The following is a 22,570-nucleotide window of genomic DNA, read 5'->3' on the forward strand; positions in this document are numbered from 1 at the left end:
GACGCCATACGCAGGCCTCATACAGGCTACAAGAACGTGATGACGAAAGACGCTCTCTCTTTGCCGCATCTACTGCGAGGTGAGGCTGGTTCTGTAATCGGTGGGCTTTAGGAATCTGAAGCCATCGGCTGTGGGACAGCCAGCGGCGCGGGTCTGGCCTTTGGAAACTCTGTCTTGGTGGTCCCCCCGCGCGGCGAGCGCCATATGAATCTGGCGGTGCTGGGGTTCGAGCCCTGTACTGGGTTTTCAGGCCTACCCGCCGCCCCTCAGCCTTGCCAGGTCGGGTTGGTAGGGTTGCTGTGAACGGGAGTTCGCCCACTAGGCTCGTAATACCCGCCTAGAGCTGCTGCTTCCAGGCCAGGGCGCAGCGGGGCCGCTCTCCGTGGTGGTCCTCCCGCATCTTCCCCGGGCTTTCCCCCTGCCGGTCTCCGGTGGGAGTGGAGTTCCGGGCAGGGTAGTTTGGTCGAAAATAGGTCCTGCGCGTCCTTCTTACCCTAGGTGTTTGTGTTTCAGAATGAAGACCATTCTCAGCAATCAGACTGTCGACATTCCAGAAAATGGTACGAGACTTGATGTTTTCATTTTCTTGCATCTTTATTACATCCTCTATACCTTATTCCGAGGTCTCACGAATACGTTCTCTCCTAGTCGACATCACTTTGAAGGGACGCACAGTAATTGTGAAGGGCCCCAGAGGCACCCTGCGGAGGGACTTCAATCACATCAATGTAGAACTCAGTCTCCTTGGAAAGAAAAAGAAGAGGGTGAGTTTGTTTTTGTCTTGACACCTCAGATGCTTGTTTGGAAGGTTGTAATTTAAGAGCATCAGATTTGGCTGCTTTAAAAATGCACAGAATTGAGGTTCGATGTTTTAGCTTAAAATTTGGTGTCCGGAATTGTAGCTAGTATCAGTGTTGTTGCTTTCGAGAAATTGGGAAACCAAATTCTGAACAGAGTATAATGCTCAGTACTACAGCCATCATTAGTAGCAGGTCTTAATACTGTTACACGTTAAGTTTACTTTTCTCCTGGTTGTTTTATAAGAATCTTAGGGACATCCCAGTAGGTCTTTTAAACCTGGTATTAGCTTCCCAGAAGTGAAGTTTGATGCAACTTAAACAAAAATCAGTGTTCCTGGGTTGTCATTTCTTTGTGAAAGTGTGTACCTGTGATGTATAGTAAGAAAAATGTTTGAGTATTGAGGGCTTTATGTGTAGTTGATATTTTTCCCCTTGAAAATCATGGGCTTTAATTAGGGCAAGTATTAGAATCTATAGCCTGTTTGTTACTGGAAAGAATTTTCTAACATTTTTATCCTTTTTCAGCTCCGGGTTGACAAGTGGTGGGGAAATAGAAAAGAACTGGCTACTGTTCGCACTATCTGTAGTCATGTACAGAACATGATCAAGGGTGTTACACTGGTAAGCAGATTAAGCCCAAATGGTCTCATAGTCTTAATAGTATGCTGATGGTGTTTTATCCACACAGATAAGATTCACATCTTCAGGGTGTGTTTTTTAAAATAGAAAATGTAACACTTAGATTGTTTAAGTGCCTCTCACCACTAGGGCCTGTTCTAGGGATCCTCCCTGTCCATTTCCCTAAAGACATTTGAGGTCACTATTCTTTCTCCACGCCTCCCCCAGCCTTTAAGATACAGTTCATGCTGTGACTTTTGAAATGGTTTTTTTTTTTCTTTAAAATTTTGCCCTTCTAGAGCGCACCTGATAATGGCACCTTGTACTTAATTTCATTATAATCTTATCCTTCAATGTTTCCCCTTGCCCCCAGGTTAAGCTTCTTTAGAGCCGGGCTGTCTTTTTCTTTTTTCTTCAGTTCTTGCATACCTTAGTAACTCAGTACATTAGCCTAATGCCCAAGATGAAGGGCTTTGGGATTCTCCTTTCTTAGGAATACAGTTGTTTACTGTGGGCGTAGGAGGTAGTGAAATACAGGCTTCCTTAGACTGGGGAGACAAACATTTTTAGGTACACAATTTTTGTAGAGCTTGGTGTAGATAATACTGTTACAAAACCTTGACAGTGAGTGCTTTGTGAGGACAATTTCGATTTCCTTTGTTGGAGAAGAAATTTTCTTCTACCCTTTTAGGGTTCTTCTGGCTGTCTAAGAATTAAATTGTCATATGGCAGATTAACAGGAGAAAAACAGTTTAATAATGTATATACATGGGATTTACCCAGGAAAACTGAATAACTTACCAGAATGGCTGAAGACTTGACCTTAAGATCCTCAGCTAAAAACAAGGTGGGGAGAGTCAGTTATGGGGAAGCACAGTTAACAAGGCGATTGTGATGCAGATTTAAGTAAGTCTCCGTTGATAACGTCTAGAGATTTGGTCATCCTTTACCAGGTAGAGAGGGAGACTGTACTGATAACTGTAAATGTTTCTTACAAAAGAACAACTACTTGGTTTTCAGAGAAGAAAATTGGTTTTTGTTTTCTTGTCTTAAAATTTTCTCAGCGTTGCTCATGGTTTATTTGCTTAATTTAGGGCTTCCGTTACAAGATGAGGTCTGTGTATGCTCACTTCCCCATCAACGTCGTTATTCAGGAGAATGGTTCCCTTGTTGAAATTCGAAATTTCTTGGGTGAAAAATACATTCGCAGGGTTCGGATGAGGCCAGGTATGGTTCAGAAATTTTCTTTCTACTTCTAAAGGCTGATATTTGGAATTTGCTATAAATAAACCAGATTTATTTCAGAATTATCTATTTGATTATGGCTTCATATCATATTTATACCAATTTTGAGTCCTGAAGGCTTACATATTGGGGTAGTTTGCAAGGTGTGATAGCTAGCTGTGTTTAGTTTTGTAAACTGAAATCCTAATAAAAGACCATTTGAATAGTAGTTAATGACATAGACTCTGGGTTCAAAGCTCTCACTGTCAACCTGGGGCAGATAACTTCTGTGTAGCTCATTCTACTGATCGGTACAACTGGAAACATCTCATGATTACATGACTTAAAATTGAAATACACTTAAAATAATTCTTGTCTGATACATAATTAATACTGAAACATTAGAAAATTTGTGCTGTCGATGCTTTTTGATTCCATTAAAGTGGGGAGGGATGGGAAGTACACAGTTCTAGAAGAATATTACATGTTGTCAGCATTGGTCAACAACACTTAATCCTTATGTAAAAAAATAAGCTTTGAGGGATACCAAATATTTGCAGTTGAAGTAGGACTGGATACAAAGCTTTGTACAGCTAAATCAATAGCTGAATACCATCTTATAACTCCTTAATTGAGTAATAGTCTTTAATCAGTCTGGAGAGATTCATCCAAGAAGGAACATAAGATTTTGGCCCACGTAAGTCAGATTCTGTTATTTTTTTAAAGTTTCATTTGGTGTGTAGAATATTAAGTGAAGTAAATTGCTACTTAAATACTTTTAAATTAAATATTCTACAAATCTGTATGTAGACACTGCAAATGCTCTCTTCCCTTTTAGGTGTTGCTTGTTCAGTATCTCAAGCTCAGAAAGATGAGTTAGTTCTTGAGGGAAACGACATTGAACTGGTATCAAATTCAGGTTTGTATGTTTACTGTGCCTAATTATACCTACAAAATTTTATCTAAATCTTGTAGTTGAATATGTGGTATATGTTCACTTGGTGAGTTTTTTAAAACTAGGGGACTCTAGTTAAAAGCTATCCCAAAGATTCTTGGGTTTTAAGTATAGCATATAATAAAATACTTTATTTAGATGAGTTTGGCTGATGAAGAATTGCCTTATCCTTTTCACTTTTCTAGCTGCTTTGATTCAGCAAGCCACGACAGTTAAAAACAAGGATATCAGAAAATTTTTGGATGGTATCTATGTTTCTGAAAAAGGAACAGTTCAGCAGGCTGATGAATAATATTTAAGGTAGGTTCTTGTGTCTATAAGTTTTATTACTGCTTTAGGGGGGGTTTAAAAACTTCAAACTGGAGTTGTAATGGCAGAAAATGGAGAGTTGCATTCTGTAAATTTGGCAAAATAAGAGAATTGATATGTTTTTCCTGTGAACCAATAATTCATAATCTTAAAGTGTGTTTTAGGTTTATTCAGAATACAACTTTTCCAGGCAGGAATATTGATGGAGATTTACAGACATTTTCATTTCTTTTTACAGTTGTCCGGGTACAGAAAGAGGAAGATGCCAGATGACTCTTCAGATTCATTTGTAATATCTTAAGGATAAATAAAAGCTGTGTTGATTGGGACTTTTTCTTAAACTGATTGTTGTTTCCAACTATTTGGTCAGTAAGCAGTTAAGTAAGTTCTAGTGTGCTAAGAACAATAACAAATAGTTTTTTTTTTCTAGTGAGACAGTAGGAGTCTGGTTTTGAAGAAATATTAAGGGTATTTCAGGCAAGGGGAATACAGGTACTAGTGACAGGTGTATCAGTAACTTGTGAAACAGCACCTGGGAAGTGAAACAGTGATACAGCCTTAGTAAGAATTAGAAGATGGAGTTAATTTGTATTCATAATACAGTTGCTGTGGTCCACGGTTCTTAGTCTTGCCATTTACTCCTGTGTCTTAGTCCTTGATACTTTTAAAAAAAGAAACAAAACTGATAATCTTACTGTAATCTCTTTAATTCCGTGTGTCATGCTTTAGATAAGCTACCATACTAGACTATCTTAATAGGGTAACCCCCAAACCTCTTCCTGTAGTCTTCCCATTTTATTTGATGGAAACACCAGCCTTGAGTTCTCAGGCAAAGCGTAACGTTCAACGTTGATTTCTCTTATACGTATGTGTCCAATCCATTAGAAAAATCTGTAGGCTCTGCCTTTTAAGGTAAGATCAAGGATTAAGCAAGAAAAAATAAAAACCATTTGGAATATATGATGGATCTTATTAAGATCTTGATTTAAACGAATGAAGTTATTTTTTATAGTAAAGAGTTAATCTTTGCTTTGATGATGGTTAAACTTTTAAAGAAATAGATGAAATGGTAAATAAAGCTTTTGCTTTGAAATATATGAGGTGAGGTTTGGGGTAGGCGTTGAAGTTCTAGGGTTTTAATTCATTGTTGTTGAAGCTGAGCCATGGGGATTTACTGTACTATTCCTGCTTGGATAAAGTTTTGAAATTATTCATAAAAGATGAAGCCAAAAACCGTTTATATTTCACCTGGATTAGTGGGATAGCCATTTAACTGATCACCTCCCCCATCTGTTCTCAGCAGTTGCCAGAAACATTTTCATACTTTCAACTTGCCATCTTAACCAGTCTGACTACATTACGGCTAGATTGACCTCAATTAACCTTATAATACCATTGCCTTAAAGCCTGAAAGTTGTCATCCTTTTGGAAGTGTGTTGTTTCCAAAGAGTGACAACTTTTAAGTTTACAAATGTTTTCAGTGAAGCCTACTTTGTCCACCCTATTAATTGTGCTCACTCCTTATCCCCGTCCTAGCATACCCTTACCCTACTCCACTTTTTTATAACATAGTATTTATAGTTTTTATGGATTGTACACTTTTTTCTTGCTAGAATCTAACCATGAAGATGTGGTCTTTTCTGGGATATTCCAAGTACCTGGAACAATGCCTGGCACATAGCTGTTTGCTGAGTGAATGGTGCCCAGGTTGCCAGGGAGATTCAAGTTATGGAGACTCAGTAATGGCAATGAGATTAGATGTTTTGGAAGGTATTGACAGAGTTTCAAAGTTAAATTTGAGGCTTGAGAAAGAAATTTCCAAGTAGCAAAGGGATAGAGGTGTTACAGTTAAAGAGTATCAACGTATAAGCAGTCGCAGCTGCAGAAGTAAATGATTCCAGGAGTGAAGTGGATTGGTATGGGGCCTTCACAGGATAACTACTGAAGGTTGGCTGTAGCTAGTGATTTACATTTAATAACTTGGATGTAGTAAATGAAACTTGTTCTTCCCAGGGAAGATTTCCATGTTTTCTGTGTCTGCTATGGAGAAGCATGTGTGTGTGTTGGGTTTTGTTTTGTTTTCCAATTTTGTGGTATAGGAGTCCACATAGTGTAGTGGGAAAACATACCTAGAAAGCAAGCTTCCCATTGGCACATAGTTTCAGAGGATGGGGGAGGTAGTGTTGGCAGAACCCAGTTAAAAAACTAAACCTGTTTACATTCCACAGTTCTTAAAATTTACCAGATTGTTAGTTGAATATGAACAATCAGCATAAACCAGTTTATTTGGAATAAATTACATTGAAAATTAAACATTCAGTCACAATGTACTGACTTCATGATTCAGAGGCTTTTTGAACGCCATAGTCGTGATGTATCTATGTCAGACTTGTTAGTGAAAGACAGGATTGTTTAATTGAATACAAGGAATGTAACAGTATACAAAGTAACAAGTTAGATTTTAAGATTTTTTTTTCTTCTCTCAGAAAAGCTTGAATTCTAAAGCTCTTGTCCTGTCAAAAGCTATCAACAGTTTCTAATTGACCCTTCATGATTTTTAAATGAGTCTAAGAATAGTACAACTGATCATGAGCTGGATTAAATATTTACCTAGGGATTCTTATATGATGATGGCTTAAAAACTAGTATGATAATTCCCAAGTGGCAAAAAGGGAAGACGGTAAACAAAATAATCATTGAAGTATTTAAGATCAAGAAAGCAAAACCTTAATTCCAAATCTGTTATGAGTGAAAATGCATTTTTTTCTCAAAACCCTGAATGTTAATGGTTAAAAAGTTGAGTTGTTCATTTGGTATTCCATAAAATTAACACAATGACTAGCTACTGTACTTGTGTATGGCCTCAGGCCCACTTAGTTCTGAAAGAAAAAAATAGAAAAAAATATCCTTGCAAAGCATAACCTAAAAACTGCTAAGGTTGAAGGAGAGGTGCAAGTAGGGGCAAGGAGACTAGACAAAAACACATCTGCAAAATTGTTTAGTATTTGAATTGGCCAGCCAAATAGCAAATTGATTTCCCGTCACTTTTGCATTTGTTTGCATTGACCAATTGTGTTATTTCTCTCTGAAACTTAATGCTATTAATATCAGTTAGAATCCCAGTTATGCAGGAAAGAAAATTTTTCCTTTGAGTAAATTCCAGGAGGGGCGGACAATGAGTAGTTAAATACTGACTCACCTAAAGAAAGAATGTGTATAAATGGATTTACGTTCAAGTTTTCTTCCTCCAACACTGAACAAACCTTACATACGGAGTTCAAGCAAGTCAACCTCTGTAAGTTCAGATTTAAGAATCTACTTAATTCTAGCTTCAGAAATTGTAAGAACAGTTCCAACTCATTCAGACCATCAGCTTTCTGAATTGCATCCAAAGAGTCTCAGTTTTAGGTCCACATACGGCTGCATTCTATACCTCGTGAGGCCCCTAAGTGCCTATGGTGTCAGAACAGTAAAGCATTTTAGGGGAGAGAGTAAGTCTTACAGGATAAATGGTCCTTTGGTAACTTGGTAATAAAACTACATCTTTTTTTAAATGTTTAGCTTTACTAAGTATGCTACACCTTGTCACCTCACAAAATTCAAGTGAGGAATGTCAATTTGTCTAAAGAGGTGGCTATACTGTGAGGTTGAGTGACTACCTTGTGTTGATAGGCAGTTGGGTCTAGCTTTCTTTCATCTTATTTCTCTGATCTTTCCATGATGAGTTATGGAAATTAAATGGTTTTTTTAATGATAAAAGAGACAACAAAATTAGGTGTTTATTAATGGTTAATTATTTTAATTTCTATTAGAAACTTAAGAGATCGATGTGCTTAAGAGTACTGTAACTGGCTATAGACAAGCACTACTTACCCTATTTTCTCTTTCCATTTGAGAACCACCCTGACCTAAGGGGGAAAGCACCTTGTTAGAAGTGACAATTTATTACTGGCTATCCAGTATTAAGAGTTTTAAATCTCTGTAGTCTTTTTTTTTTTAAAATGTTATTTGGCGGGGGGATAATTAGGTTTGTTCGTTTATTTTAATGCAGGTGCTGGGGATTGAAACCAGGACCTTGTGCATGCTTAGCATGCCCTCTACCACTAAGCTATACTCTCCCCATGAATGGAGTCTTAACAAAGTTGTACTTTTTCAAAACAATTTCTTTTATCATAAGTAGCTATTAGTGTTTTCAGAAGAAAACTAGGGAAGAATAATAGGAAACAGCTCATCAAACTCCATGAAGCAAATTTGATAGCTTACTGTCTAGGCAAAGACTTTATCTTCAGATCCAAGAACTGAATTCACTGATGTCAACACCTAAGGGAAAATCAGAACCACACAGCAGAGACGTCGATTGTCATTACCTTGGCTATCACTAATACCTTAAATTGTCTTTTTTCTACAATAAAGGTGTATCTTCTGTAAGTTAACCAGTATATGGAACTGGAGTGAATTTTTAAACTTTCCATCATGCAGACAGAAAGAGGATCAGTTTAACTGGAAACTCTCTTGTGGCCTTTCTTTAATGGTATGTGTTGTAAGTTCTTTGCTTTCCAAAATTTTCTTCTCCTTCGCTTGTGAAAAATGGTAACTGATAGAAGTAGAACTAGGGTGGAGAAGAAACAACATCCAAAAAATATCAGCGGTTTCTTCTGCATGAGAAACAAGCAGACGATACACTCCGTGTTTCTTTGAGTCTGACTGCATCTAGGACTACTGTTCCCAGAAAGGAAGCCATTGTTGCTGATCAGTTTGTTGTAAAACTGGATTGAGGATTTAGCTTTGAAATCAGATGTGAAGAATCCAAATCTGGGTCTAGATTTTTCTTCAGTCAGTTTGAATGCATAATAGCCTTTGATTTTGACTTTATCAGTCAGGTATGCTGAAAAATAACAGAAATGAACATTATAAATCACAAATGGACTATAAAATATATTTGAATAAGAATTTAGTTTTCATTGAAACAAACTCATAAAAAGTGATTTTCATTGAAGGTTTTTTTGACATTCTTTTATGGTTGATCTTACTTAAGGTGAAAATATGTATGGTAATGTAAGTTTACAAAGAAATTTGAAGTAAAACTTTATAAATAACAAACACCTGAGGGAAAAGCAGATTTAAGAATTGGAACCATGAAGGTCACATGATACTGTTACTTCTGTTCAATGTCAAAAGCAGGAAAATCTTGCCTGTTTGGCCTGATTCTAAATCTCAGATGTGCTCTTTTGTTGCTGCCCTATAACCATACGTGGTTTCCCAGCTCTCCTACTTGACACTTTCCTACCTACTCTCTGTCCTCAAACCTACAGCACCTCTGTCCTTATTTGAAGTGATGACCATCCTCCTTACTTTGCTGAAAAACTAAAGCACTTAGAAAGTCAGTCTCCTACAATCATAACTACCCATATACTGGCATCTGCACTCATTCTCCCTTCTCTCTCACTGTGGATGACCTGTCCAAGCTCCTAGAAGAGGCTGACCTCCACTTATACACTGTAAGTTTATTCTTTCTTGCCTATTCAAGGACATTGCTCCATTGTTTTCCCTTCTCTTTTCTCATGTATTTTTCCCTCACTACTGGATTGTTACCATATAAAAATGCTGTAACTTCTGGTATCTTAATAACCAAAAACAACAGCCTCCTTTGACTGCACATCACCCTCTAGTTATCTTTTACATCTCTGGCTCCTTTTATTGGTTTCTCATCTCTCTGACTTCTGGATATATATATATAAATATTTTTAATAGAGGTACTGGGTGTTGAACCCAGGACTTTGTGCATGCTAAGCATGTGCTCTACCACTGAGTTATACCCACCCCCCACAACCTCTGAATATTGAAGTATACCAGGGCTCAGCCCCCTTTGTGCTTGCTGTTTTAGGGCTCTCATTCCAGCTTTATTGTTTTAAATACATCCATTTGCTCTTGATTCCCAAATTTGTATCTCAGCCCTAGACCTCTCCTCTGAACCTGAGACTCATCTGTTAGCCAACTTTGCATGTAGCCTACTTGGCATCTCTAATTGGATGTCTAAGAAATATCTCAAACTTAATCAGTGGAACACCAAACAACTCATCTCCAAAAACCTGTTGCTACCAGTCTCCCTCAACCTGGTAAATGGCCACTCATCCTTTCAGTTACTCAAGCCAAACTGTTGGAATCATCTTTCACTCTTCTCTCATACCCACGTCCAATCCTGTTGACTGCCTTCAAAGGCAGGCAGAACCTAGACACTACTCACCATCTCCACTCTTAATAACCTGATCCAATCCACCATTATCTCTTACCCAGACCAGTGCAACTCTCACTGTGTGAATTCTTGCTCCTTTACAATGTATTCACAAAAGAGCAGCCAGAGTAATTCTTTTCAAGTGTGAGATCATGTCACGCTTCTGTTTAAAACATTTTGGAACCTTCCTATCTCAGAGTAAGAGCCATAGTTCTTACAGTGGCCTACTAAGCCCTACCTGATTTGCCTCTTCCCTTCCTTGACATCATCTATTACTTTCCCCGTTGCTCATGATTTAACCATTTTGACATCTTTCCTGATCCTCAAATAGGCCAGGCATGCCCCTACTTTAGGGTTTTTGCATGTGTTCTTCTCTCACCTGGAACACCTTTGTTAGGTAACTACCTTGTTTTTTGCCCCAGTTCTCCAGATCTTTGAAGTTCTCTGACCACTCTTTTTTTTTTTTAAGTATAGTCAGTTACAATGTGTCAATTTCTGTTGTACAGTATAACCACTCTAGAATTGTAACCACTTCTATCTTCCACCCTTGGGCATCCTCTTTGCTGCTCTTCTTTTCACCTCTGACACACTCTATCTTACACTTGTTTGTTGACCCTTATCCCAAAAAACCGTAGGCCCCGTAAGGATGGTAATTTTTATTTTGTTCAGTGGTGATATAGTGTCCAGAATAGTTTTTGCCCATATTAGCTGCTCAATAAATATTTGCCAAATAAGTGAGTAAATTTCTGGGAACTTTTTGCAGCTTCAACAAATTGATCATGGAACATTTAAAAATCACATTTTAAAAAAATGTGATAATAGCCAGTGCTGGGAAGAGTATGTGAGATAAGCACTCACAAACACTGGTGTTTATTATTTTTTAATATTTGACCCAATAATTCCATGTTGGGCAATCCATCCTAAAGAGGTCATCAGAAATGAAGAGAAAGATTTATATACAATGATACTTATGTTTTAGTAGTTAAAAAACCTAAATGTCAAACATTAGAGAGTGGTTAAGTACACAGATATATCCATATGAGATATTAAGCAACCATTAATGTTAACAAGGAACTTCTAATAACATGGTACACATTTATAATGTGATGTTAAGACAAAAGTTGGCTACCAGACTATTACAGTGTAAGCTCAATTGTATTAAAGATGTCTAGCCAGCAGAAGTCTGGGTGCTTTTGTTGGGGGAGTGAGATTTCAGGTGTTTTTAAAATACTTTTCTATACCTGTCAAATTTTCCATGGTGAAGTGACACTGTCACTAATGAACCTGTTCCCCTCATTCTTTTAATATTAACTAGGAATGTCATACTCCACTGTGTCTGAAATGCCCCTAGAAACTCACCTTTCAAAGCCTCCTGAATGTATTTCTCTAAGTAGTATTTTCGGAGTTCATCATTTTCCAGGGACTGGTCGTCGATGCCGCTGGCTGTGATGTAAACATCCACGTCTCCATAGTTCTTCCGGATCCACCTCAGCACCTTGCGCTCTCCCCAGGGCATCACGGCCAGGCGGGTAGGGGAGCTCAGGCAGGTAATGTCCTGCAGGAACTGGATGTCCCTGTCCGCGTCGTAGCTGCTGCCGTTCTGGCGCTTATGCATCACGAACCTGGTGGTGAAGTGGTTCAGGGCGTAGAAGTCGGCAGTGCCCTTGACCAGCTTCCTCTCCTCCTCGGTGAACTGAGGCAGCGTGGAGCGCGAGAGCCCTTGCCTGTTCTTGAAGGCGATGTACTCCCTCATGGCCAACGGGTAGTCCCCGGTCTTGAGGGGTTCTGCGAACCAGGCGATTTCAAACTGGAGGAAGCGCTCGGCCGCCCTCCAGTGCGAGTCGGCGTAGGGATTGGCGGGTTCGGCCCAGTCCGAGTGCAGAGACAGCGAAACGGCCCCGTGCTGCGCAGGCCTGTACTGCCGGTCGTAGAGGTGCCAGACCCGGGCGTGGGCGATCAGCAGGTTGTGGGCTGCCCAGTAGGTGTCGTTACTTGTGCGGTTGTAGATGTCACTCAGCCGGTTAGGCTCGTTGATGGTGATCCAGAGCTTCACCAGGTCCCCCAGCTCCTGGAAGCACAGGTCTGCGTAGTCCTGGAAGGCCTGGGCGGTGGACCGGTTCAGCCACCCGCCGCTGTGCAGCAGAGGCGCGGGGAGGCCTAGGTGGGCGTGGGTCGGATAGTACAACGTGACCATGGAGGAGATGTTGAGCTTCAGCCCCTCACTGACGATACACCTGTAGTACCTCAAAGCCTGTCGGTTCACTGTGGACAGTTTGCCAGTGGGAAGGATTGAAGGCCAGTCCAGAGCAAACCTGTAGTGGGTGACTTTCATTCTTGCCAACATCTCAAGCTGTCTTTTGATGCTGACCAAATCCGTGCACTGAGCTGGCCGTGTTTTCAGCCTCACTCCTTCCACTCGGTGCAACAGTCTGTTGCCCGTCACATTCCACACATACAGGTGAGGATCGTTGAACTGTGGGGAGGAAGCCACCAACTCCGGCTGTGAAAAACAATCACATTCAGGTAAAGCACACCCCGGCAGGCAGACTCTTAGCACACATCCTCTGAGAGGAAGAGCCTCGTCACATTTTGCCTCTCACTGACAACAGAGAAAATAAATGAGGCACATGTTCTTCACAACAACCTTTTCTCCTGCTGATGTCAGAGAAAAGGCCTGATGGATTATCCTCCCTTTCAGCCCTTGAAATTTCCCAGGAATACCAGAAAATGCAGAGAAAGAACCACACCTGGGCTTGGAAGACAAGTTGTCAGAAAACACCAAGAAGCTGTCTTCCAGTTGGTTCATTCCAAAAACCCAGGTAATATATTGGAGGTCTCATGTGATTCAGTTCAAATGCATCTGGAAATTGACTCTCAGTTAAAGGGAATCACAAAAGATGGACCTTTCAAACCATACTATAAACTGAAGGCAAAGTTTAACATTCTGGTTGTAGAAGATTTCACTGTGATCAGCTTTGGGGTTAGAGGAGGCTGGTTGACCCCAACCACAGTTCCTAAAAGAAGCCAGTAGGATGGGGTAGGGAATGACCCCTTGCAGTTGCTGAATGCATTGCTCTAACACCCCCTATTTGAAAAGTCTACATGATAATCATATATGCATCAATCTGTTCTCCCCCACTCATGTGCTTATGAGAACATAGCATTTATTCATCCAAAGCGAGAATAATGAACACCCTCCTTATACAAGGTTTTTGGAATATGAGAGGAGAGGACTGTAAACTACCCACCAGAAATTCCCCATTTGACTCTTGGATCTGACGATGTCCCATTCCCTGTCCCTCCGCCAAGGAGACAGCCCTGGACTCTTATTATGGTTCTGCCCCTTTGAAACTCAGGCTTAGCAACTCTGTATAGTGACGGAGCAATCTCACCCACCTCACAGGTGTGCTGTGAGGAGTCAGTGACTGGGCAACTGCTCTGTCAACTGCAAAGCACTCTACAAACATAAGGTACTTGTGACTTAGGTTTGATTTTCCCTGCAATAATTGCCTGCTAGGCCCTTGAGTCTAAATTAAAACAGAAAAGGGCTTAAGAAAAACATTTCCAAATTCAGGATTAATAAGAGAAAGTAAAAGTTCTGTACTTGTTTTAAAGTGCTTTTTCTTCCTATGACTGAGTTTAAATGCACCTGGAATAAATGGTACTTAACCTTTGGTAAATATTTTCCCTCTTAATTGTTTTCTCGTGTGTCATCTTTCATAGTCTAATTACAAAATCATATCATTGCCCACTTGCCATCTGCCAACCAGTTATCTAGAACATTAAACTGAGAGAACATTGATCATGTGAGCATGAAGTTAAATCTGTATATAATTATTTGAGTAAAATCTTAGCCTAGATGGCCAGTTTCAGTGTGTTGAAACCTCAGAGCATCATGGTATTGAAAGGGTAATTACAAACGGCAATTCTGCCATAAAGTAAGGCACAATCAAATGAAAACCTGCCTTACTTTTAAAATCTCTGGAACACATTAGTCTTAGCAAGTGGGTGTGATTAATCTGCTACAAGAAATAGTTAAAATGGTGCACCCTGATCTCAATCCTAGCTCCCAGAGCTTGGTAGTATAGTTCTGTTTTCCTCTAAAAGGGTTCTAGTCTCCTTGGAGAAGTGGCTTTTTCCAGGTCTGGAGCAGGAAAAGAATGAAGTGATGCTGCTGTGTCTTGTGCCAGAAAAACAAGGAAGTGTTTGAAAACTGAAAGGTAAATGTCAAAAAGACACAGGAATGGCTTGAAAGAATCCCATTGGCCAAATTTGAGATAATTTGAGCATCAAAAGTACAATGAAACAATGACAAATAAAAACACATGGAATTTAAAATAATTCGCCTAATACAGATAGAAGGAATGATATAATTAGAAATTCACCATTTTGCAATCTGCACAGTAATAATTCAGGCAAGGTTTATGAATCAATTTTAGGACTATTGGTTGAATGTTGCTGGGGAACAAGATATTTATATAGTCTCAAAGTACTATCATCAGATTAATTCTTAATTACAAATGGAAAAGGTAGCTTTCAGTTAAGAGATCTGAAAAACACCACCTTAACCAAGAAATCTGGTGACTACAGCTTCAACTAATGTCTTCAGTAATGAAACAAACTGACTTCATGTGCCTCCTAATGTGATGTATTGGGAAATACACATCATATATGTAACTTTATTTCCAGAAATGATTAACTGAATCTAATAAAGAAACAGAAATCCATGAGATACTCTACAAGCAACTGGCCTGAACTTTTCAAAAATGTCAATACCATGATGTTGGGGGATTGCTCTGAATTAAAGGAGGCTAAAGATTCACAAATGATCAATGTGTGTTCCTTGTTTGTGATTAAAAGAACATTTATTAAGTCTATAAAGGACATTTTGGGAATATTTAGGAAAACTTGAATATGAATTGTATGTTAGATGATATTAAATCAATATTAAATTTCCCGAGTCTAATAATACATAATGAAATAGGAGAATGTCCTTGTTCTTAGGAGATATATGCTGTAATATTTTGGGGTGAAGTGTAATGATGTCTGTAGCCTTTTAATGGTTCATAAAAGACGGAGATACAGAGAGAAAGCAAACATGGCAAACATTCGGCCAATCCTGATGAAGGGATTATAGGTGTTTATTGACTAGTCTGAAATTTTTTGAAATAAAGTATTGGAGGAGAATAAGGTTGGGGGAAATAAGATGTGTGTGGGTAAGCATAGTAAAAAGTGTTATTTTCATTTTGTCAGTCTTCCTATAGAAGGCATCTAGTCTTTTGCCTACCCAGCATCTACTCATACATCCTCTGGCTGATTTTTCAAACACACCCTAATTTTTCTTCACAAACCATTCATCCTCAGTCTTGGTCCAAGTTCAAGGGAAGCTGACTCCTTGCTGAGCTCCAGGTATGAGCATGAAACCCAGACCTGGCTGATCGCTGAATTACTTTTGCCTGACACAAGTGATCAGCTCTTGCTCTTAGGAGAAGGAATAGGGTCCTCAGAGGGTGCAGACATTTACAGTGTCAGTTACAGGGAAATAGATGGGTCTTCAGATGAAGCAGAAACTTGCTGGCTGGGTCATGTACAGGCAGGAACTCTTGTCTCTCCTGGGATCTCTCTTTGCTGGTTCTGGAATTTTGGAAAATATAAACCTACTTGAAATGGTAGGGAACCTACTTGAATGGCCCTGCCTGGGCCATGTAGAGAAGGAGATAGACCCTGGGTAAGTAGGTGGCTCTCTAGGGGGCACAAACTGAAGGCGAGTCACTATTTTTATAATACTCTCTATATTTTTTCCCCTTTTATCATCTCTGAGCTTTTACTAAAGTTATGTTTAAATTTCAGCAGGGGTTGAGATTCATAACCTGCGAACTTTGCTTGCTCATGGTTTGGGTTCTTTTGTCTGGGCCCATGCCTTGCACATCTTGCTTTTCCATGTGCCTCTAGAATACAATCAATGGTGTGGTATTGTGCGGTCTTACAGCGTAATGGTCAGAAGACAGGCAGATCCGAGTGACCTGGACAAGGTATGTAACCTTCCTAAACTTCAGTTTCTTTGTCTATAAAATGAAGGTTTTGAAGATTAATTAGACGGAATGCGTATATACAGGGCAGTTAAGTGCCTGGCACATAGTAGGAGTTTCAAAAATAGTTATTATTTTGGAAAGAGCACTGCGCATCTGGGGGCTTGAGGGTTGTCTGCAATAGTTCTACCACTATTTGTGTTGCCAAGTCACTTAGGTCTCAATGATTAATTAATGGTTCTTGCTTTCTTCCTCTATAAAATGAAGGATTTGGAATAAGAGGTCTCTAAGGGCTCCCTTGGCTCTAAAAGTTGACCTTATTCATTCACTGTGCACTGAGCACCTGCCACGTGCCTGACACTGCTCTAGTAAGGCAGATAGCAGGCAGCAAAGCCTCAAACATCTCTCGCAGAGAAAGTCTGCCTTCCAGTAGGGGGAGATAGGTGGTCACTAAGAAAAACATATAAAGTGGTTACCAGGAGCTGGGGGGGTAGGGGAAATGGGGAGAAACTAGCTAAAGGACGGTCTACTGTGCAGCGTAGTAACTATAGCTCATAGTATTGTATCATACACTTGAAAGTTACTAAGAGAGTAGATCTTAAATATTCTCACCACAAAAAAGAAATGGGAATTACATGTGATGGAATGGAAGTGATGGTTCATGCCATAGTGGTGATGATTTCACAATAATATAAACATCAAATCGACACACTGTACACCTCAAATTTACACAACATTGTATGTCAATTATACCTCAATAAAGCTGGAGGAAAAAAAGAAAAATGTGTGAAGTATATAGTGTATTAGAGAGTGAGGAATGCTGTGCAGTAAAAGCAAGCAGGAAAGGGGAATGAGAGGTGGTGGTGTAGGGTTATGCCTTTTGGAGTGGAGGGAAGCCTTACTGAGGAGGTGACACTTGAGGAAACATCTGAAAGTGAAGAATGACACAAGTTGGGAGGCCCCACTGGGGTCCGGAGACCCAAATTTAGCAAATGACAGGAATCACTTAAATAAAAGGCCATTAACAACTTGCTTTTGGCAAAACAAAAATCTATAAAGTTTTTTCCCTGTAATTTTGACGCTGCTAACAAATGCCTCTCACGAAAATGACTGTACATTCCTGCTAGACTGGATGCTTCTCAGGGGCAGTGTGAGTCGGCACGTGAAAGGCTCTCAGTAGGCATCAAATCTTTTCTTCTTCCTCCCTCTTTCTCCAACATCCCCCATAACCTCCAAATAATCATGGTCTTTGATATTGTCCAACAGCTATGCTTTAGATTTCATTGAGTAGAATGAAATAAAATATTGTGTACTCTTTGTTCTGCTTTTTGGTTAATTTGTAAGTAGCCACTTACCTTAAGGACAGATTCGGTGACGCCCCAGGAGAAGTCGCAGGGGAACTGGCCCTGTACATCTGGTGTGGACTCTTTTAAAGTGAACCCGTTGTCTTGTATGATCTGTCTGTAGTAATGTGCTGACGACTTGGGCTTCCTTTCTTTTTGTTGACTATTAAAATCCACATAAAATAATCCTCGGCGAGTGGTGTAGGCATCCTGCCATTCAAAGCCATCCAGGAGGGACCAGGCAGTGTAACCAAACACTCGTATTTCATCAAACTTTATTGCTGTACAGAAGGAAAAAAGCAGAGGTGTTCAGAGGCCTGACCACCGGTTTGTGTTCAGGACTTCCCTAACGATGTGCCAGGGGAAGCATATTGTGAAAATACCCTTTTCCCTAATTTGTAGGCCCATTATATCAGATAGAAAAATTCATGTTTCTATTTGAAAACTGTCAGTTATTTTTATCTAGAATGGTCCTCCCAAATCAATGACACAGGTAAAGGATCAAATTTTAAATATTCCTGAGACTTAGTGTGCAAGTCTGTGTCCGGGGGCATAGTAATTTCCAGAACCCTTGGGACCAATGCCACTGCCAGCTCGTGACCAAGAGTTTCTCATTTCAAGCTTGGATTGGTTCCCATTTTGGGACAAGCTATCTTCTGTGAAACAATCCTCCAAGGACTGAAACATCAGCTTTGAGAATTAACATATGTGGATGTAGATTTAAGGAGGAGACAGAAGCACCAAGAAGAAGAACTGACTGGGTGGAGGGGCAGGAGGTGAGAGGGCTTGCTCCACTATGCTCCAGGGAGGGTGCACTTGGGCAAGTTTCTTGACCTCAGTTTCCTCACTTGCAGATAGAAAAGACTGGAAAAGATGATCTCTCGGGAACTTTCTAGCTTTAAAACTCTGATTCAACAACATCCGGGAATTAGGTAAAAATGAAGTAGGCAAAAAAACAACACATACCCAGATCAATCATGAACCATTTTTTCTTTGCTTAAAAGCTTTCATTTTTCTCATAGGAATTCCTCATTTCTGCATTTAGGGGGTTTTATCACTGACATCCTTTTCCTAAAAGGTGGAAAATCCATGCCAAGAGATTTCAGTGAGATAAGTATGTTTCAGCAGGCCCTGGTTCTAGTCCATTTGGTGCTGTAGGAGAGGTGGAATGATGACACCCCTCTGCCAAAGTGCATGGCATTTGGCCCAGGCCCTGTAGGCAGAGGCCTCTGTTCTAGAGGCCCCCTTGTGCACGTGCCCCCTGGCTGGGCATGTCCCTATTCCAGGTGCTCCTTTTGTGGATTGGGGCAACAGGATCTTGCTCTCCTTGGGGCACCTCCCTGAACACTCTCTCCTGCAGAACCTAGGATTTTTCTCTAAGCTTGTGACTTTCAAAGAGAGCTACAGAGTTGTAGAAAGATCTACTGAGAATTCCTTTATGTTTGAGTGAAATGGAACCCAGCTCTGTAGGGGACAGTATCATCCTAATTTGAGCTTGTCCTCTGCTCCATTATTTCAGTCAGCCACCTGCAGATGTCACTACCTGAGTAATGGAAAAGGAATGCAGGGATAAGCAGAAGTTAGAGAAATTTCCAAGAGCAACAAAAATTGCCCAGCTTTGCCGTTCATGGCCATTCTTTGTCTTTAGACGTTTTCGTCATTTCAGTCATGTAGTAGAGTGAAAGGAGCACAATTTCAAGAAAAGCTCTCAGCATCTTAGACTAAAGTACTGTCATTAAGAGAGCTTTATATGTGTCTGTCTCAGCAGTTATGTCCTTTTTAAAGGAATGAAACAGCATCTTATTGCCAATTAAGGATGTATCTACAGTCTAAAATTATTTTGTTTTCAAACTACTATTAAAAAGGACATAGAGAAACATTAAAAAATTAAAAAAAAATTTCTGTCCACATTGGACCACACAAAAGTCCAACAACAACAATAATTCAATCGACTTCAAGTATCCTATAGCCTAAGGATTCCAAACAATTTTTAAAACTGAGCTAATGTGCAACTAACCTTGAAGAATCTGGTTGAGGAAGTTCTTCATCATGTAGATGGCTGTGGTATCTTCTGTTTTCACATGATTGTCCGTAAACCAGCCATTCTCAGTAATCAGGATTCGGGGATTGCCGTATTCCAGTTTAATCCAGTTCAGCACTTCTCTTAAATTGAGTGACACATTTTGTCCTATTTTAGCCATGGTGTTCTGGGGCTTGAAATTGTTGGGTCCAAAGGAAAAGGCAAAGAAGTCAGCTGTGCCTCTCACCTCATTCTGCTCTGCTTCGGAGAAAAGGGGTAGAATGGAGAGCAACTTCTTTTTCATCACCTCTGGGTAGTCGCCATCCCCGTGGATAGGGTTGGCAAACCACCCGAGCACAGAAACCATGGATTGCTGGCACTTGATTATATCCATTGTGTTTTCTGATCTGTTTGGCTCAATCCAATGGGAACCCAACGTGATCGATAACCAACCTTTCTGATGTGGGCGGAAATTTCTGTTGTAGTTATGCCAAACTTTTGAATGAGCCTAATAAAAAGAAAACATTATTAATCGTTATTGTTCTTACACACAGGGTTGTGAGTTGGCTGGTAGAAGGTTTTTTCATGGACAAATTAATGAAGCAAAGGATGATGCAGGGGAAAGCTGCCAGGGAACCCTGATGACCTCAAAGTCTGCACTCTGTTCACTTCTCCTGTGGTTCCAACCTAAAGGATATCCTGTAGGATCACCAAGGGGCAGGCAGAGAGCACTTGTGCAAGCTCCACCTTAACTTCTCCTCTCGCTGGCTCACTTCTGGGCCCTCATGGGGCTGGGTGCAGGTGAGATACCATGTGGAATCTAGGGTTTCTTCCTGTCCATAAAAAGACTCAGAGCAGCAATCTTCCACTGTTCTACAGAGTTTTCTTTTAGCCCTCACTGAGAGGTCCAGGATAATACAATCTCTAAATTCTGTAAATGGATAATAATAGAGCTCATCTCTTAGGCCTGTTGTAAAAATTGAATGAGTTAATGCACTTTAGAACAATGCCTGGCACAGAGTAACCTCTGTATAAGCCTTCGCTATTATTACTGTTATTATAAAAGGGTGACAAGCATGGCACAAAATAGAAAGCCAGTGGAAATAGTGTGGGGTTTGGGGTCAGCACACTTGGGCCTGACATTCAGTTACTAACCATAGTGACCTTAGACAAGTAAATAAACCTTTCTGAAACCTCTTCATATCTTCAGCTGTAAAATGAAGTTAAAAATAACAATACCCTGTGTAAAGTTGTTGTTAGATATAGAGCTAATGTGTATATTAGATACGTAGCATTGAACAGAGCACCTAAGAGCTATTGCTTAAAGATGGATGTTATTATTATTGGTCCTCCTGGGGTTTACATTTCTGGTTGAGCTCTCTTCACACTGAGACTCATGATCAGTTTCCAGTCTATTTAACAGGTACTTGCTGAGCCCTTACTCAGTGCCCGTCTTGCCCTGCCCTGAGAGGCTGAAATAAATGGTGCAGGGACTTGCTCTCAGGAGCCAATAATCTTAATGGGAAAATAAGAAATGTATGAAAGAGAAATATATAAAACTGCATAAAATAAGGCAGTAAGTTGCCATTTGTAGCAACATGGATGGACCTAGGGATTATCGCAGTAAGTGAAGTGAGTCAGAAAGAGAAAGACAAATATAGGTCCTTGTTGTTTATGTATTTTAAGTATAGTAGTGTGTATCTGTTAACCCCAAATTCCGAATTTATCCCTCCCCCTACTCCTTTCCTCTTTGGGTAATCATAAGTTTGTTTTCTATGTCTGGGAGCCTATTTCTGTTTTGAAAGTAAGTTCCTTTGTATCATTTTTTAAGATTCCATGTATGAATGATATCATATGATATTTGTCTTTCTCTTTTTGACTCACTTCACTTAATATGATAATCTCTAGGTCCATCCATATTGCTGCAAATGGCATTATTTCATTCTTTTTTATGGCCAAGTAGTATTGAATTGTATTTAAAGAATAGCTAATTTAAATAATCCCGTGAAAGATTTTCTAAAGAAGTAGGTGCCTCGAGGTATTATTTCTATCTACCTAGTCTTACTCAGTTTTCACCTGGAACCACTTAGCACACAAATGTTCCCAAGGATCCTTAAGAGCGCTCTTCTCAGAGAAGTGTTCAGACTTTGGCCTCCTCTCCTGCCTCCAACCTGAGGTTCTAGCTTCTGGAAGGAATCTCAGGGGAGCCCAGGACAGACTCGACATTAAGTGGTCTCAGCTGCTCTTTCTGGGCTTCTCTGGGGCAGAAATCACAGCAGAAAATCTTGACTGCTTTTTTCCTGATTCGAAACAAAAGCAACCATGCATTACTAGAATTCAAAGGGAGGTATTCTTTGCTTTATTCTAATCATTCACTTAATCCCTTGGTAGCCTCAGAGCTTTCACCCGTGAAAGCTGCAGTGATTAGTATACCTCTTCAAGGTAGGTGTGCGCCTCTGATGTGTAAACCATAAAGCGCTAAACACACGTAAGATTCTGAGCCATAGACAGCTGCCTCACAGATACGATGCCATCAGACACTAAAGGGAGAGTGAGATAAAATCAGTATAAATGTATTAAACCAGTCTTGGTAGCAATTACCCGGTTCGTATAGGAAAAAAAAGGAGGGGGGAGTTTCTTTAAAATAGATGTTCTATTGCATATTTCAGTGATTATATGAAAGATGACTTAAATGATAAAATCTTGGTTACATCAGCGCTTTGATGAGAAAAAGGACAGCTTAGAAGACAACAGACATGTACCTTTGCAATAGCTTTCCAAGCAAGTTTTCTGGAGATAGATCTCTCTCCAGATACACATATGCATGTGTTGTCATGAACCAAGGTGACCTTCGTGTTCCACCATGTCTCTTTCACCTTTGCTGCTATTTGCATAGGCTATCAAGGTATGTAGGGTTATCTTTGCTCTGGGCTGGAGACAGCCTCTCCATTCTCAGGTAGTGAATGTAAGGGAAGTTCTTTGTGCAGCACTTTTGGTTATAACTTGATCCTGTTTGCCACGTAACAGTGTAAAAAGTGTT

The 22,570-nt window shown here is 40.0% G+C and overlaps 2 protein-coding genes and 1 long non-coding RNA gene across 8 annotated transcripts in view; 2 read left to right on the forward strand and 1 right to left on the reverse strand.

Annotated features, from left to right (window-relative positions):
• Positions 1–24: 24 nt before the first annotated feature.
• RPL9 (ribosomal protein L9) lies at positions 25–4,235 on the forward strand. 3 transcript variants are annotated; one of them, XM_006209755.4, is made up of 8 exons: positions 25–79; positions 514–560; positions 649–764; positions 1,326–1,421; positions 2,513–2,645; positions 3,481–3,561; positions 3,783–3,897; positions 4,145–4,235. In XM_006209755.4, exons 2-7 carry the CDS (start codon positions 515–517, stop codon positions 3,887–3,889), a joined length of 579 nt encoding a protein of 192 aa, XP_006209817.1. In that variant the 5' UTR covers positions 25–79; position 514; the 3' UTR covers positions 3,890–3,897; positions 4,145–4,235. The 3 variants fall into 3 exon arrangements, with proteins under 3 accessions (XP_006209817.1, XP_072801116.1, XP_031543043.1); XM_072945015.1 differs by lacking the exon at positions 25–79 and adding an exon at positions 96–151; XM_031687183.2 differs by lacking the exon at positions 25–79 and adding an exon at positions 153–279.
• A 3,442-nt stretch (positions 4,236–7,677) lies between these two features.
• The window catches only part of KLB (klotho beta), a 29,853-nt gene continuing 14,960 nt past the window's right edge, over positions 7,678–22,570 (reverse strand). The window contains 4 exon segments of the mRNA XM_006209787.4: positions 7,678–8,791; positions 11,498–12,638; positions 17,523–17,791; positions 19,528–20,038. Of these exon segments, the coding sequence (XP_006209849.3) occupies positions 8,403–8,791; positions 11,498–12,638; positions 17,523–17,791; positions 19,528–20,038 (2,310 nt within the window). The 3' untranslated portion in view covers positions 7,678–8,402.
• Positions 11,627–14,967, forward strand: LOC140687697 (uncharacterized). Of its 4 annotated transcripts, none has more exons than XR_012062147.1 (3): positions 11,627–11,685; positions 12,837–12,957; positions 14,828–14,967. It is a non-coding gene; the product is annotated as an uncharacterized lncRNA (long non-coding RNA). The 4 variants fall into 4 exon arrangements; XR_012062146.1 differs by lacking the exon at positions 11,627–11,685 and adding an exon at positions 11,941–12,116; XR_012062149.1 differs by lacking the exon at positions 11,627–11,685 and adding an exon at positions 12,523–12,596.

The sequence above is a fragment of the Vicugna pacos genome, chromosome 2 (assembly GCF_048564905.1).
Source record: "Vicugna pacos chromosome 2, VicPac4, whole genome shotgun sequence".
In the NCBI taxonomy this organism is placed as follows: Eukaryota; Metazoa; Chordata; class Mammalia; order Artiodactyla; family Camelidae; genus Vicugna; species Vicugna pacos.

What these genes read in the sequence shown, in the direction of transcription:
- RPL9 (XM_006209755.4), top strand. Translation starts at nt 515, where the DNA reads ATGAAGACCATTCTCAGCAATCAGACTGTCGACATTCCAGAAAATG. An exon ending in TTGGAAAGAAAAAGAAGAGG is followed by an intron (nt 765 to 1,325) that starts GTGAGTTTGTTT and finishes ATCCTTTTTCAG; the next exon opens with CTCCGGGTTGACAAGTGGTG. An exon ending in TGATCAAGGGTGTTACACTG is followed by an intron (nt 1,422 to 2,512) that starts GTAAGCAGATTA and finishes TGCTTAATTTAG; the next exon opens with GGCTTCCGTTACAAGATGAG.